Raw genomic sequence first — 16,996 nt, 5'->3', positions numbered from 1 at the left:
TCAGTGACCAAGTCCACCACGAGCGGGAGGCAGAGGCCGGGAAGACGGGGGATGAACATGTGGGCGTGGGCCGGCCTGGCCACGCGCCACGGCAGGGAGGAATCGCCCCAAACACACACAGGGGACAGTATCCCACGCACTAAGCAAATGCAGGGAGAAACCGTTAGAGAGAACACACACCCAGCACAAAGCAGGGAGAAAACCGAGCCCGGGTGTAAAGAAGTGCCGCGTAAATGAAAACGCACGGAAGACAGGGAGCCTCTCGGATTAAGGCGGCTGACCTCGGACCGACCAGACCCGGCGGTCCCCGCGGCCCGCCGGACCCGCAGGGCTGAGTTCTGGAATCAAGCAGCCGGGCCAAGCCCGGCCCTCGGTCTCCCTCAGTGTGGGAGGTGACCCCCGCACCCCTACAGTCGCCGTGAGCACCTGCCTCGCAGAGCCGGGGAGACAGAAGGAGTCCAAGTGCTTCTAGCTGCACCAGGCGCAAGCAGGGAGCTCAGGGGAAGGGTTTGTTAGTACGAAAAGCATCAGCAAATCCAAGGGAGGAACTCACCGATGACACCCACAGGCGAGAGACCCACCTAAGACCCTAAGACCAGGCGCCCCAGGGAGGCTACATCGGCGTTCGGGGAAGGGCGACAGCACCGGGTCAGGAGTGACCTGAGAGCCCATCATCGAGGAACTGGTTAAATTACGCCACTCCCATAAAGTATAACATTTGGTGTTGCTTAAAAAGGGTGAGCTCCAGCCCTGGCGGGGTGGCTCAGTGGACTGAGCGCCAGACTAGGAAGCAAAGGTTCGCTGGTTCAACTCCATCAGGACAAGGTCCCCAGGAGGGGGCGTGAGGCAACCACTCACTGATCTTTCTCTTCCTCTTTCTCCCTCCCTTCCCCTCTCTAAAAATAAAAATAAAATAAAATAAAATAAAAAGGGTGAGCTCCATATATGCTAATATGAAAAAGTCTCTATGATAGACTGTTAAATAAGAGAAAGGTGTCTCCATACTGCAAACATTCTTAAATATTTTGTACTGACAATTTTTAATAATAAAACCTTTCCTTTAAGTACAAGGTGTGGGGGAGAGGTGTGGGGGTTTTTCAGGAAGGAAGAGCTCCAGGCACCTGTTACACGGCCATGCAGTTAAATACAGTTAGCGTCACTGAGCCTGAAAGTGTCTAGAAGGCAAATCTCATACCATGCTTCTATCATGATTTCTAATCATTTAAAATAAAAAGCCAAGGTGTTCGACAGCGCATATACTTTGCCACCGTTTGTGCAAAGCAAAACCACATCCGTAACCCACGTGCCGCACACAGTTCGCTCCGCAGAGACAAGGCCCGGACTGGCGCAGCGCTGGGACCGGGGCGGGCGGGAAGGAAGCACCGTGCCCCGGGGACCTGGCCCCACCTCTGGACCCCGTGCTGTGCGGGTGTCGCCGTGTCCAACAAGCAGACCTGCCTGCCCACCAGCACAACAGTCAGTATGTCCCCTGGACGGGCGAGAGAAAGCAGTCTTAGAGCATGGGGTGGGGGAGCTGACGAAGCCACACACAAAAGCAGGTATAAATAAGGGACCTCAAAGTCACCCGACAACACACGGCTCACTTTAACGTGCCTCCTCGGGGGTTCAGATTAACACCTGCAATGCACCTGCAGTACCCAGCACCCAGTTCTCACTGGCGCTGTCTGACATTATCATTTCAGATTTCTCTCATCTCAAGCACGGAAGTTAACAGCTGTGGATTCTACCAGTACGGGTCCCGGTTTGTCTCCTGAGGTCCCTCCCCTGAATCTGACAAACAGGACCAACAAGCACCCACGCAGGGGTGCCGTGGGATGGGACGAGTGAGTGGACACACGTAAACCCCGGGGGGGGGGGGGCAGGCACACAGCAAACGCACAGTGACTGTCGGCTGCAATCATCTGCAACGGATCGCACACGGGAAGAAACCACCTAGGTTACAGCAACGGGAAGAGCGGTAAGGCGACGGTATGGACAAGACGTGAACAGGCAATTCGCAGAGGGAAGTTCAACTGACGAGCAGCTGAACCAACCCTGAAGGTCAGAGTCATGAAAGTGCAAATGAAACATGGACCAGCGCCGCCCAGAGCACAGATGCGGCGGGCCTCCGGCGGGGCCCGGACCCGTTCACGCTGCCGGCTGCCTCGCCAGACACCGGCGGTCCCTGTTACACAGACGTAGAAAAAATACAATTAAAAGAGAAAAAAAAAAAAGAATAAAGCGAGGATCAGAAAAAATCTGTGGTACAGTATTTTCTTATCTTTGACGAACTCGACTATTTTTGAACGTTCACAGCGGGTCTTCATTTTCGGCCAATGGACGTGAGCTTTCCCACACTCACCCCAGACGCCCCCCACCCCTTCCCGGCTCCTGCTCTGGCCTCACTGGCCCACACATGCCGGCTCGATCCGAGCAGAGCCCGGGGGGGCCTCTCCCGTGGGCTGCGTCCTGGCGGTGCGCGTGGGCTCCACGGGCCTAGGACTCGAGGCCCCTAGGAGAGGAGGGGCACGGCACGCCGGCTTCAGCATGGTCAGCTCCCGGCACGGTGAGCCGAGCAGAGGGCAGGGCCAGCTGGGCACGGTGCCGGCTCGTGACCCTCCGCACCAGGCGGGCAGTTCTGGGACGGGCTGGGCAAGGGAAGTGCCCAGCGTCCCAGCGTTCACAACACGGTGGGCAGCCGTGATGTGTTCCGGCCACAAAGACTGGGCCGCTCGGGCACACCGGCAGCGTCCTGGCCCCGATCACTGTGGGTAAACCACTGGGGGGGCGGCAGGGGACATGGCGCCCTGCAGACACCGCGCACGTCTGCCGACTCCCGGCTGTGACGACACACCGGGAGGGAAGACCAGAGCCCCGCTGGGGCCCGCTGTAACGGACACGTGGCAGACAGATCCCACTGTCACACAGCCTGGTGGGCGGCACACATCAAGCCAGAGGACCCCGAGGAGCACCCCACACCGAACGTCGGGCAGAGCCACACAACGGCCCCCCAGGCCCGCTCCCAGCGCCCCACACGGAAAAGCCCAAAGCCGCAGCGGGGCGGTCTCAGCCGGCAGCCGGCGTCGCCTGCAGTTGCTCCCCATACAGCGTGCATCTCACACACAGTGTGACCACGAGGGAATTCCTCTCATTTGGCTGCAGGGCTGTGTTCTGTTGGAACAGGTCTGAGTGGCGTGATCCGGGCCCTGACCCTGCCTGACCTCACGTTACAGTGAAATTTAGGCCCCGAGCCTCGGCGTCCTCTGCCCCAAGAAGCAGAAACGCCGCCATCCGGCCCCTCCCCCCCATCGAAGTGCCGGCTGTCTCCCACCCCACTGCCCCCCTCCACCTCCCCAGCTGATGAAGCCTGTCGAGGCACCTATGTCCCTGCCAGGTGATGGGCAGGGCTCCCCCAGCCCAGGGAGAGGACCTGGGCGCCTCTGACCCCGTCAGGGTGATTCCCCGCCCCTGCTGGTGACCAGGTGAGGCACGGGTGGGTGACGGCCCACCTGCTGGGAAGGTCCCTGGGAGTCCCACAAGGGCACCTGGCTCTGAAAGCTTGTGCACCACGAGGTGGCACAGAGACACAGGCCAGAGGGGGACCAACCCAGGGGGCCGAGCCAGCACGGGGGGCGGCCCTCGCCTCTGTCACTAAGACCACCCGCGAGGGGGCTACCCGGCTCCGGGCTCCTGGCTTAGGGAGACAATGAGCCCTTTTCGATTCTCCCAGATCCACAGTTTCCTTGTGGAACCTTCTGTTACTTGTCCAAAAAAGCACCCAGACACATTCACACACATCGTTTGAGCTGCGAGGGAGACCCCGCACAGACGAGTGTCTGGGGTTACAGCCCCCCGCACCCCGGAGCCCGGGGAGACAGCCCCGCCCGCCGCCCCACCCACCGCGGCGGCTCACCATCAGGAAGCAGTGGTCCTCGGGCTCGGCTCGCAGGTACTTAAAAATCACCTGCTCCATGAACCGCTCCATTAGGTCCCAGTCCTCCACCATCCCGTGTCGTATGGGCCACTGGGTGAGAGAAAGCAGGCGCGTCAGGCTTCGGCTCCTGCCAGCGGGCGCGGCCCGAGACGGTTCAGGGCGCGGGAGACCGAGCCGTGACGGGGTCCCGGCCTCCCCGCGTGAGGCGAGCGGCATTCTCGAGCAGAACCGAGGGGCCCTTGAACAGAGAACGTTTACACTCCAACACCGTGGTCCCCGGCCTCGGGGCTGTGGAACGGGGCAGGTCGGACACTGGCCCACGAGGGAAGCCCGGGCATGGAAGACCGGCCCCTGGAGCCGGAAAGGCGGGGCCGCTGCCCTCACGCTGCCCACAGTGCACGTCCTGACGGTGGTGACACAGGTGCCACGGGCAGCCGCTCCACCACGCCATCGGCCGGGAGTTTCTTCTCCTTTTTAGAACAAACGTCTCCGAGAACGATCTTAGTGCTCCCCTCCCGTGCACCAATGTGCATCAATCTGAAGCGCTCTGCACCTCAAGGGTCAGTCAGTCACCCTGTGCCTTGTCCTGGCGGCAGGGCCTGCCTGCCCTGGGGCCCCAGCGCCCCGCAGCCCAGGCTGCGCCCTGGGGGCTCAAGAACCCACTCGACTCCCCAGTCAAAACAGCAACAACGAAACCTCCCTTCAAACGTGTGGATAAAAGCACCTGCAGCACACAGCACGATTTCTAAATAACCTACATTCCACATGGCTCGCTCAGCCGAGCCCTGCCTGGCTCCTCGCCAGAGCGGCACGGCTGGGGCTCACCTTGGTGGCGTAGGTGGGCTTGTCTATCGCCTCGTCCCCGATGAAGAAGTCCAGATCGTCCACACCCCTCAGCACCTTCCTCTGCGCCTGGTCCACCACCTTCGCCGACTCTCTGATGGCAATGCCTTAGAAAAAAAAAAGCAAAGAGTTCCATCACGATCCACATTTATTTCAATGAGTAGGAAAGGATGACATCGTCCCGATGTGCGTGCAAGTGGATTTTCAACGCTGGGGGTTTACAGGGGCCGAGGGGTCACAGGAAGGACACGGGTGCGTAGGACCCAGAGACCAGGTATCGCGCTCCGGCATTGTTTGCTGCGGGCGCGGGCGCCTGGCTGCTCTGCTCTCAGTGCTCGCGGACGCTGCTTCACCAAACTCCTCAGTTTCTCCCGGAAAAAAAAAGTTCCTCACGGGAGTGCAGTGTTCCTGAAGCATCGACCGACAGGTCCCAAATTTTAAAGTACGATGCAGAAGGAGACAAACTGAAGGTACAACACAGAAGAGGAGGAACAACGGAAAAACAGGGCCTCTGTGCTCTCACGTCCTTTTCACAAAACCCTGCACCAGACACGTGTAAAGGACACCGGGGTTTGCTACAAAAGGAAAAGAACTGACTTCCCATTAAACGAGAAGACGAGAAGGTTGCTGGCTAGTACCTAACACAAAAAGGGGGGCTGCCCACCCCCCTTCCTCCACCTGTCGGAAAAGGGGACACAAAGCCGGACGGGACTCGGGCGGGGCTGACGCGGCAGGCCTGGTGGGCACGGGCGGGACTGAGCCTGGCCGAGGCCCCGCCGGAAGCGGTGCACCGCTGCCCGGGGCCACAGGCAGGGAAGGGAAGGTGGGCCCACCTCACGGAGGCGACCTGCAGAAAGAAACACAACCCACCCCGGAGGGCTGAAGGCTCCACACGGGATCGTCAGGGGCACGGGGCGGGTGCGTGACAGGGCCAGGGCCTGGGCAGGGCGGCCAGCCTAGACCCCGGGGATCCTCACCCGGCAGCCCACACTCGTGACCAATCCCATGCTCTGCACGAGGTCAGACTCGATGATGCACGCGTCTGGGGTTAAACTGCCAAGTCGGGATAAAAGGCTGTGCAGAGACACAGGCAGGGTGATTCTGCAGCTCATGAGGGCACTCAGGAAGGACCACTGCCTTAAAGGGAAAGGCTGCACCTAGTGAGGATGAAACCACCACGCTCAAAAACTTAAGTGACGAAAAGTACATCTGATCCCCCCTGAAAAGGCAGATCGAAGTCCCGTGGCCCCAGCCACAGCAGACCTGTGGGCCTTAGAACTAGCCACAGGGGGAAATGGGGACAACTGTAACCGAACAACAATTAAAATAATTTTTTAAAGAAAATAATAACAAATATAAAATACACTTCTTTTAACTATGATACAGGAAGCAAGTGAACCCCCGAAAAACAGTAAGAATAAAGGTACGCAGACCTTGTAGTCAAATCTTTCGTTTACCCTCATGAAAAGCTGGATGTGGTCCAGACAGCCTTGGGGAAGTGCGGGAGAATCGCGTCTGAGAGGGCAGCGCGCGCGGGAGCCATGGAGAGGGCTCTCCGTGGAGGAGAGGCCCTTGCCGCCCCGGCGGCGGTCTTCAGCACACCGCGGCAGGCCGGCGAGAAGACGCGGAACATACGAGATGGAAGGACAGCAAACACAACCACCGTGGAGCCGACACGGACCGTCCCCGGGCGCACGCACGCGGCCTCCCCGTGCGGTGAGCGGCAGGATCGTGAACCCGAGTGAGGCCGCTCTGCGCGCAGTAACCCGGGGGCCGCTCAGCTGCAGGCGGCGGGGAAGGCCCGGGGCACCGCGCACGCGCCGCTGCGCCGGACCCGGCGGAAACTCGCGGCTGTGCGCACGTGCTGTCCGTGCAGCGCGTGGCCCAGGACGGGCCCGTGGGACCCCGATGCCACAGCTGCCACCTCAGGGGGAACCACTCTGGCAGTTTCTTAAAACCCTAAACACACACCTGTCACAGGAGCGCGCGACGGCACTCCGCAGCGTCTACCCAGAAACCGAAAACGCACGCCCGCACAAAAGCCCGTGCACAGGAGTTCCCAGGGACTGCGTGACTGCGTTCGTGGGGGCTGAGAGTCGGAAACGACCACGGAGTCCTCCGCCGATGGCCGTCCAGACACACTGCGGCACGTCCGCAGACTGGGGTACGGCTCGGGGACAGGGGGGAACACCGGGCAGGGCCAGGCGCTGGGGCGGACCCACGGGCGTGGTGCCCAGTGAAGGGCCCGCGGGAAAGGCCGCCCACTGGGTGAAGGAGCGGCTCCCACACCGTCACAGCAACAAGCTTGCGGAGACGGACAACCGGACGAACGGCGGCCAGCGGTGGGGAGCGGTGGGACGGGCGGGGTGTCGCTGCGCAGGCGCACACGGAGCCCACCTGGGGGGAGCGGCACCCCTGCACCTCCCGGTCCCCTAGTTCTGATGTCACTGCACTAAATGAACGGCTGTGTGAGACCGGACAGCCTCCTGGGAGTCTACAGTCATTCCCAAGTACAACACTGCGAAGGCAAAGAAAATACAGTGTGCAAATGACTTAAACAAATCCAAAATAAAACGCCTCAGCTAGCTGTAACCCTGCATGGGCACTGACTGGCGGTCGGGGCAGGGAACGGCGTGAGGTGAGCAGACTGCTCTCACGGAGTCCGGCGCGTACCTCCCCGTGAGCCCCGCCCACCTGTGCACGTCCCACACCGGTGGGGAGGGCCTGCGGCCACCTGTCCCTGGCCCCTGAACAGCGTCCACCTTCTACACCGTAACTCACTGCGCCAGAGCTGCGCTCAGGAGGCGGAGTTTCATGTCACTCGTGACCGACGCGCCCTCCTCTTTGGAGAACTGTCCCCAAACACTAGCGCAGAACCCAGAACCGAGACGGTTTCAGAGGAGAGTCCCGCCCGCCCGGCACCCGGCGCCCCGGAGCACGGCGTGGGGGGAGCTGCCTGCGGGAGGACCGCCTCTCAGCTCACCGCTCTCCCCCGACTGAAGCGTGAGCAGCAGCACGACGCTCCTGGACCCGGGACCACAGCACCAGGCCTCTCGTGTGAAAACAAATGAAGTCTTTCATGAGAGCGAGTCGTACACTCCATGGACACTCAGTCCACGAAGCTGCTACTTAATGAAGCTGCGCTGACGTACACATCACCGATCAACCTCCCAGAGACACGTGCGCTTCGACACAACGCAGACACTTGTGGCAGAACGCAAGGCCCCCGCCGGCCACCCTGGCTGACGGGCCAACGCCCGTGACCAAGGGCTGCCAGGAAGTGTGTGTGTGTGGGCTGGGGGGACAGGGGGTCCCAGCTGCAACAGTCACAATATTCAGGAACTAGGCATCGACATAAATAACCCGCCCCAGGAACCGGAGCAACCTTATCCAGGAAGATGGCAGGTAAATTAACAAGCCTCGGAAACACAACCGGGGCGCCTCCCCCACCTGCCCCCCCCCACCCCCCAGGGCGAGGGCTACTCACATGAAGGGATGATGAACTGGGGCTCGGTGTTGCCCGCGTAGCCCAGCTTGGTGTACCTGGAAGCACAAAGCCACGGACAGGTGTTCAGGCAGTGACACTCCCCCGCAGCCCGCTCGCACCTTCCGGCACACGCCCTCTGCGCCCGAACACATCCAGCCGCGGAAGGCTCCCTGGAAATTTTTTTTTTTGTTTTTAAAGCAGTAGTGACAGCTGGGACCCAAACGCTGATTCCGGGTAGGCAAGCAGTTCCAAACACGGGGGCACAGCGCTTGCTTCCACTGGAAACGTTCTGGCGCACACACACACACACACACACGGGCCCGTAGGTTACCCCTGTGGACCCCCAGGAGCTTTGGAAGCGCTTTCACGCTCTCTTTGGACCTTCCCCAAAACCCGGGGGCAAAGTGAACGGCGTCACCGCTCTGCAAATGAGGACAGCAAGGGGCCGAGACAGGAAGCCGGCCGCTGCCCAGGGCCGGACGGCCAGTGAGCAGAGACGGGGCCCAGGTTTCGGGGTGCAGCCTCCACCCGCAGGGCTGCTCTCAAAGTCTGCAAACCTGTGGACTGGGGCGGGGGGCAGGGGGGTAGAAAGCGTTACATCATTTTGTTCAAATGCCATGGCTCCTGGCAGCCACGGCTCCCGCCCCCACCCCACCCCACCCCACCCACCGGGCGAGTAGCTGACAGAAGCACCTCTTTCCGCCCCATTTCCGAACGAGCCCATTTTCTGTCAAGATGCAACGTGTGACAGATGCCAAAAGCCTTAGCTAAAATGAATGCCAGAATGCTACTATCTGTTCGGAAAGCATTTGCTAATCTCCTACATTAAAAACAAAAAAGCGGGGGTGGGGAAGCACCACCCAGAACCATCCGCTGGAAACTCGAGTCAGGTTCTGCTGCCGTGTTGAACAGTGGTGGCTGGACAGCGGGCCCTGGCTGGACACTGAGCCCCAGCTGGACAGCAACCCCCAGCTGGACAGCGTCCCCCACTGGACACTGAGCTCCAACAGCAACGATGTTGGAGGTGACGCTTGCCAGCAGTGCTAAAAATGACTTTATTGATTCATTCCAGTTTACAAATGTCTTTCAAGATCTTCATGCTAATTTTTTGCTGTGGTAACACATTCCAAATTCTAATAAATTAATTTTAATGATTTTTAAATGTATTCTACCCTGTGCTAATTTTACTATTTTTAACACAGAGTGAGTGAACAGCGTCTGAGGAGAAAAACAGAAAAGCAAGTCAGCCCCACGTAAACCCCATCCCTCTGCCAGGCTCCCAGGGCTGGAGGCCTCGGTGCCCCGGAGCTCGGGCCGGGCCCAGCCCTGCAGCCCACGTGCGGGCCCTCCCCAGTCCCACAGACGCCCTGCCACACGTGCACCCACCAGCCTCCCGCCCCAGGGCTCCCCAGACCCACGGGGTGGGTCCAAACCCAGCCCAGAGCCAGGGAGCTTTCCAGAAGAGTCAACATTTACTGGACTTAAGAAAGTCCGACCACCCCCGATTCAGCCGTCTTCCTGGGGCCGACACACGCAGACACACCGAGTCTCTGACCCGAGGCGGACGAAGCGGCGGGGTCTAACGTGGGTCGTCCCTCGTCAGTCCACGGCTTGGACAGGCCACACCGCCCACCCCAAAAACTGCCTCGCCCCTCGGGTTTAATGGACCCGCATTCCCACGCAGTCAGGCTCTGACGTCCTTGACGACCAAAGCGGGGTGCCCTGTCCTGACCGTGCCCCGCCCGGGCAGCGCCTGGCCCGCGGCAGACACTCGGGCAGTACCTGCTGAGCGAGCTCTCGCCAGGCAGGACAAGCGGCTGTCCCCCACCAGACTGGGGGGGGAAAGGGCCGGGGTTCGGAAGGGGAAACCATTTTGGGGGGTCCGGCAGAGACCACAGACGCCGTCCAACACAAGCTCTCGCCCAGGGGAGAGCACTCGCTGTGCAATGCGGTTATTTAAAAAACAAAAACTGAAATATAGTAAAATGGTAACATTTATTAGTGGTGTGGCTGAGACGCCTCCTGCAACCCTGTGTCTAGAGCGGGAGGTGACCAGCTTGAGCTCAACCAACTGACGCTTGAAAGGGGAGCGGTGCCCCCTGAGAACTGTGTCCTCCAAGCCGTGCTTCTGCCGGGAGCCCCTTTCGAACAAGACCCGTGTGATGCCCAGTCTCAAACCCCAACGCCACCCAGACAGCACTCCTCCTAAGATTCTCAGTGTAAACAAAAAAGTGTGACTACGCTGCCTGAGAATATGGGTCTAATAAAGCTAAAATCGCTCCCAAGCCCTAAGGACGTATTTCTGGACCGTACACACTCCCCACCGTGCACGCTGTCACGGAACACGGACCCGCTTCTGTGAATGCTCCTCGGGACGCCGAACAGAGGGGGGCGGCCTGTGTCACAGGACAGAGTCGGATGGGCGCGTCCACATGTATTATTTTATCTGGGTCTGATATCCTTTTTTGGGCCACCTGCTCTGTACATTTTACATTATTTAACACACAGGGTCCGGCAGAAGTAACACCTGCCTGAGTGTGGTTAGCAGGGGAATAAGACGGGTTTAATCATGCAGTTTTAATGTGAGCATTTCACCCAAAGTGTCGGGGCGGGGGGGGGCTGCAGTGCGATCGTGTCATGTTGCAGAATTGCATGCTTATGGGGTTTTTTTTTTAAGATTTTATTTATTTATTTTTAGAGAGGGAAGGGAGGGAGAAAGAGAGAGAGAGAGAAACATCAATGTGCGGTTGCTGGGAGCCGTGGCCTGCAACCCAGGCATGTGCCCTGACTGGGAATCAAACCTGCAACACATTTGGTTCGCAGCCTGCGCTCAATCCACTGAGCTATGCCAGCCAAGGCCCCTGGTTTTGTAATAACGGGTTTTGTCATAAGAAGGGGTGTTCTGTGTGCCGGCGCCTGTGCTCGGCCATTTCTCCCACAGGCGGCGTTTCCTGCTCTGCGCCCGTGAACACAAGCTCAGGGGGCGCGTGGGGCCTCTCTCTGGAGGTGGAGCCCCAGCGAGTGAGTTCCGACTCCCGGCGAGAAGTGGTCCACTAAACGCCTAACTTCACTCTGTCCCAAAGACCCACTAACGCCAAAGCAAAATGACTTTTTTAAGACATACGGAGGGAAAAAGAGGAAGCAGTAGTACAGCCCCGGACCTGGGGAGCAGAGGTCAGTGCCGACTGGCTTTGGAGACACAAGGAGCCCCAGAGAAGCACGGCGGAGAGCCGGCCCCCCACGCCCAGGTTCTGAAAGGCTCTGGAGGCGGTCGCCGCACCGGACCTCGGGAACTGGGGCTTGAGGACCCGAAACCCAGGGCCTGGAGACTTCCACCCCGTCCCACACCGCTGGGCCACTGCTCCCCGGCCCCAGCACCCTCTGAAACCTGAAGCCCCGGATGCACCGGGAGAGGCCCCAGCAAACCACCTGCCTCTCTCGCCCCTGGTGAAGCTCAGACTTAGCGAAGCAAACCCACGCACGCCGAGGCCCCTGCAGCTGTTGAGGTTCCACTGTTCACCGTGAGCGGGCAGCCAGGAACCACCAGCATCTGAGAGGGACCTTCGCTACGAAACAGAGACAACAACTGGGAGGACACCGAAACCACAGGGGGAGCCCCAGTAACACCAAAACTAAATAAACAAATAAACACGCCCACCATCGCCGATTTCCTGAGAAGACATTATATCCAAGAGACAAGAACAAGGTGCTACTTTTGTATTTATTGTTAAGTATATTTTCTTGATCGTGTTATTGCAGTTGTCCCGATTTTTTTCCTCCTTGCCCCCCCACCCAGTATCCCCTTTCCTCCAGCAATCCCCCCTCAGTTCACGTCCCTGGGTCATGAATGTAAGTTCTTTGGCTTCTCCAGTTCCCATTCTATTCTTAACAACCGCTGTCTACTTTGTGCCTGCCAATCATGCTTTTTAATCCCTGTACCTCCTCCCCCACCCTCCCCCTGCCCGCTGACAACCCTCCCGACGCTCCCCGTATCTGCGATGCTGCTCCTGTTCTGGTTGTGTGCGTATTTCATTTTGTTTTGCCTCAGAGTCAGTCGATAGCTGTGAATTTGTTGTCTTTTTAATGTTCAGTTTTGATCTTCTTTTCCTTAGATAAGTCCCTTTACCATTCCGTATGATGAGGGCTTGGTGCTGACGAACTCCTTTAGCTGCACCCTGTCTGGGGGCACTTTATCTGCCCTTCCGTTCTGAATGACAGCTTTGCTGGACAGAGTCATCTAAGTTATAGACAGGGCGCTATTTTTTAAAAGAATATGTAGAAAACACAAAGAGCTCATGGAAATTAGAGCAAACATGAAAAAAGAGATGCTAAATCTCTTTTAGAATATCTTTATTTCTGGAATATCCTAGAAATAAAGAAAAAAGGCAGGATAATGAAAAACAAAGAGAAAAGATGAGAAACAGCCCCAAAATTCAACAGGAACAACAGGAGTTGCAGAAGGAATGGACATGTGCACACAGTTCCATTGATGCAAAGATCTAAATAAAATATTGATCAGAATCCACCTACACATCAAAAAACAGGGCCTCACACCCTGGCCGGGTGGCTCATCAGTTGGAGCACCATCCCACACGCCAAGGCTGTGGGCGCACGTATGGATGAGCGGAGGAAAAAACAACAGGCCGATGTCTGTCTGTTTCTCTCTCTCTAAAATCAATAAATAAAAAAGTTAAACACACACACACATACACACATCTGGGCACGGGGGAAAACTTCCTTAACTACGACTCAAAATCCAGAAACAGTAGGAAAGAAAGAAATAGATCTGATCACCAAGAAAACAGCCAAGGAACTGTCCAGGTAAGCGGGACTGAAAGGACAAATGACAACCAGCAGCACGTGCGGTGCCAGAGGGCAGGGGGACAGACCGCACGAGGCCTACACGGGCCGTGCACGGGGCCAGGCCGCCTGTAACACCATCGCATAAAGCTGACTGCTCCGGTTCTGATGGTTAGTCTGTGCTAACACAAGCTCCTCGTCCTCAGACGGTACATGCTGAATTCGGCACAGTTCAGAAAAACGATACTATGGATGGACACACAGAGAACGACAGAGCAAATGTTAACAGCTGGTGAAGCTGGATGAAGAACATGTAGTGTTTTTGGTGCACTTCTTGCAGCTTTTCAGAAGATGAAAAGGTTTTCAAAACAGGTTTAAAAAATACAGAATCCTCCTTTGAAAAAAGTGTGGCTGTGAGAAGTGAGACCAGTGTCTGTGGATGTTCTCTGAAAACTACAAACCCCAGCAATTCCTTTAAACAAACGGAGCTCTGTCTTTGGATCGGGCGGACCCCACGGCCCGTAGCATCCTGGCCCCCGGCATCCTGGCCCCCCGCAGAGCTGCTCGGACTGCCAGTCTCGGGGTTACCAGAGGTGCTAGGCCACCAGGATGAATGTATCTGCTGTGAAAACTACTACCTAGTACACTGTTTACTAAATCGTTGGTGTCCATCGTGTCTAGTTAAACATGAATTTTCCTTTTTTAAAATCTTTATTGTTGACACTGTTCCAGGTGTCCCCCATTTCCCCTACCCTTGCCCCCCTCCTACAACCCCCTCTTCCCCACCCCACCCCCTTCACACTGCTGCCTGTGCCCACGGGCTAGGCATACACGCGTGGAGGGACCTGGAGAACATTACGTGAAGGGAAATAAGGCAGCCAGAGAAAGGCAAACACCACGTTTTTTCACGCAAGTGTGGAATCTACACGTGGGAAATAAACCGATGGACAAGATGAAACCAGAGGCAAGGAGCCACGGAGCTCACGGACAGAGCTCAGAGGGCCGGGGCGCAGGGAGGGGCTGGAAGACCAGCCAACGTGCAGTTTCCTTTTAAAATGTGGCACTAGAGCAAGCTCTCTCACCTGAGAACCAGGTGTTCCTCTTGCTTCCTGGTGACAGGAATCACACAGCAAAGGTGACTCTCACATTTGTCAGACGGGCAGACTGAGGCCAAATGTGAGGCCGGATGACCACAGCCCCAGCCTGCACCCCCAGGTGACCCCCTGGCCCATGCTTCCCCTCGGTCCCGGTTACTTCTACTCTGCCTTCACCCCTTTTTGAGGTAAAAGTCCATCCAAAAACCCACGTAAACTCTCTGGGAAATATAAGAACTACTACCACACCTTAAGTAAACGTGGGCTCTTCTGGGCAGCTCCTGCTGGCCATCCACTGGACCCTGGGCATCTGTGACAGACCACGGTCCTTCCCATCACAGAACGTGCCCACGTGACATCTCCTGCCACTGTTTCTGAGTCTCGACGCCAAAGCCTATGGCAGCCTGAAGACGGCGTGACTTGGAGCCACCAAACGATGACATCCTGTAGTTCTACCTCCAGAAGAGCCCAGTTCCATTGACCACTGACCGAAGAAGGTCCAAACCTCTGAGGTCATTTTAGATATTTATAGCAGGGATGACGAGTAGAGTCCCCGGCTTCGGAATATTAAAAGTGACGACCCCTGTGGGCATTATTGTATTGTTGCTACCAAGTAATGCTTTTGGATTTCAACAGTCTGACAAGGCCGAAAATACAAAAGCAAAAATTGCACATGCAACTGTGGGGGGAAAAAAATACTCTCCCCAGATTTGGTGGGTGAGGGGTGCACACTCTCGAGTGGGAGGAGCCCGCATGTGGAGCATGTGGAGCAGGGAAGTGTTAATAGCAATCCTGACTTCGGCTTGGTTTGGGCAGCAAAATGACCTCCAAAATCGAGAGTCATCATACTTCTGGCACAAAGTGTGTTTCAAAAAGAAGAATTGCTCTAAGCAAAAAGGCAGGCGTTCTTCTCCAGCAGCCTGTAACCACGAACGGTGGCTTCAGCAGCAAAAGGGAAACAAGCTCAGGAGGAGATGAACGGCAGCAAATTAAAGAAGACACCCCCACAAGGTTGTCAAGGAAACCAAACCAAGTGCGTTTATGCACAAAAAGAATCAAGGCTACTGTGAACATGCATGGACTATTTCATGACAAAAAAAACAAAAGGATTAAAATCCTGCCTGGAAAAATCTTTTGAGAGGCTACATTTCCTTCCAGGTTGTTTCATTACGTACCTCATCTATAAAGCAAGCAGGCAACCTTGAATTTCTGCACTACCAGCTGGCCGGATTCAGTAACACCTTCCAAAAAGCAGCTAAGCTTGGGCCAAGAGAGTACAGGAAATTTCCGAAGGCCTCCTTTGCCTTTCTTGAGAACACCAAAAGAAGCAATCACACCCAAAAAGTAAAGGAGGGAGGGAAAAAATCCTATACCACGAACAGGCTTTCCCAAATTTAGCCTGCCTGTTTTTCAAAATGGAGCCTTTTTTTTTTTTTTTTTTAAGAGAAAGGGCAAGTGTACGCAAACTACAGCCCGGGCTCAGCCCCAGCGAGCCCCCGACGCTGGCAGACAGCAGAGCGCGCTGCAAAGCAAGGTGTCAGTTGGTAGACGGCTGTAACAGCCTCCGCGAGGTAAGCGGCTACGAGTCACCAGCCAGGAGCAACGGCATGCACCCGGGGACCAGGAGAGGGCCAGTGTTAAGGCCGTTAGGAGGGGAGGACAGCGTTGGGCGGGATGGAGACAGGGAACGCCGGAGGGTCTGCATGCATCTGCCCGAAGCTGGCATTCCGGGGAGGCTGGCAGGTTAGAGGACGCCGCCGGGGAGGAGACGGGGCGGCGAGGCGAGCTGGACCGGCTTCTGCCCCGACTCCCTCCGGGTCAAGGTGAGCGGCCTTGGGGGAGCGGGGCAGGTCGCCTCCACCTGCACGGGGGGTCGCCAGGACCCCGGCGCAGGCGAAGGGGGGCGGGCCGCGGGGCAGGTGTTCGGCGCCGCGGCTCTTACCCGGTGCCGCAGTCCACCACGCAGGGAGGCAGGGAGCCCGCCATCCTCCGCACGCGCGCCGCTCGGCCCACGCGGGCGGCCCCGGAGGCCCCGCCGCCGTCCGCTCGCCGCGCTCGCCCCGCGCCGCCGGCTCCCGGGAGCCTCCGCAGCGCGGCCCCCTGAGCCCGGATGCTCGGCGGCCGCCCACGTGACGCAGCTCCTGCCGGCCAATCAGAGCGTGGGCACGCCCCCACCGCCCGCCATCTTCAGTGCTGGCGGCAAGGCTTCGGTACCCACACCGCCCGCCTTCCGGCTCTAGAGATTGGGGGCTATTTTTAACTGACTTACAGTGAACGTGACCCGGTTTCCGTGGCCTGGCTGCTTCTCATCCTTTAAGTCTCGGCTCCAATGTCACCTTCTCAATGAAATTGTCTCCTCCCCACACCTTACTGTCTATCGCAGCAATCTATTGCTTTCATTCATGGCACTTGAAGCAAATTTTTAAATGTAATTATATGTATCCTGTCGTTCCTCCCCCTGCCCAGCCCCCGCTCCACTCCATTAGGGCTGGTGCTTGTTTCACCGATGGTGATCCATATTGCAAGCGCGTGCAGAGTATTTGTTGCATCCATGGGAAGCACCCAGATCTCTGGTGAATGAATGAATAGCCTTTGCCATTAAGAATATGTATGTGGCCCTGGCTGGCGTGGCTCAGTGGATTGAGTGCGGGTTGCGAGCCAGGCATCGCAGGTTCGATTCCCAGTCAGGGCGCATGCCTGGGTTGCAGGCCATGGCCCCCAGCAACCGCACATTGATGTTTCTCTCTCTCCCTTCCCTCTCTAAAAATAAATAAATAAAATCTTTAAAAAAAAAAAAAGAATATGTATGTGTATACATATATATGAGAGTATATGTTG

General features: G+C 57.3%; 1 protein-coding gene across 4 annotated transcripts in view; it reads right to left on the bottom strand.

The window, feature by feature from the left end:
* ACTR3B (actin related protein 3B) overlaps nt 1-16,245 on the bottom strand; it is a 28,821-nt gene extending 12,576 nt beyond the window's left edge. For 3 of the 4 annotated variants that reach the window (XM_028525773.2, XM_036011063.1, XM_036011064.1), the window contains exons 1-4: nt 16,101-16,245; nt 8,265-8,320; nt 4,760-4,884; nt 3,914-4,024 (exon numbers count right to left, since the gene is read on the bottom strand). In XM_028525773.2, coding sequence (XP_028381574.1) covers nt 3,914-4,024; nt 4,760-4,884; nt 8,265-8,320; nt 16,101-16,144 — 336 coding nt within the window. In that variant the 5' untranslated portion in view covers nt 16,145-16,245. The remainder of the gene's footprint in view (nt 1-3,913; nt 4,025-4,759; nt 4,885-8,264; nt 8,321-16,100) is intronic. The other variant, XM_036011065.1, reaches the window with a different exon arrangement.
* Nucleotides 16,246-16,996: the final 751 nt, after the last annotated feature.

Source organism: Phyllostomus discolor, chromosome 10, assembly GCF_004126475.2.
Source record: "Phyllostomus discolor isolate MPI-MPIP mPhyDis1 chromosome 10, mPhyDis1.pri.v3, whole genome shotgun sequence".
Classification (NCBI taxonomy): Eukaryota; Metazoa; Chordata; class Mammalia; order Chiroptera; family Phyllostomidae; genus Phyllostomus; species Phyllostomus discolor.
Note: the sequence above shows the minus strand (reverse complement) of the source record. Positions and strands in the feature narration are given on the sequence as shown.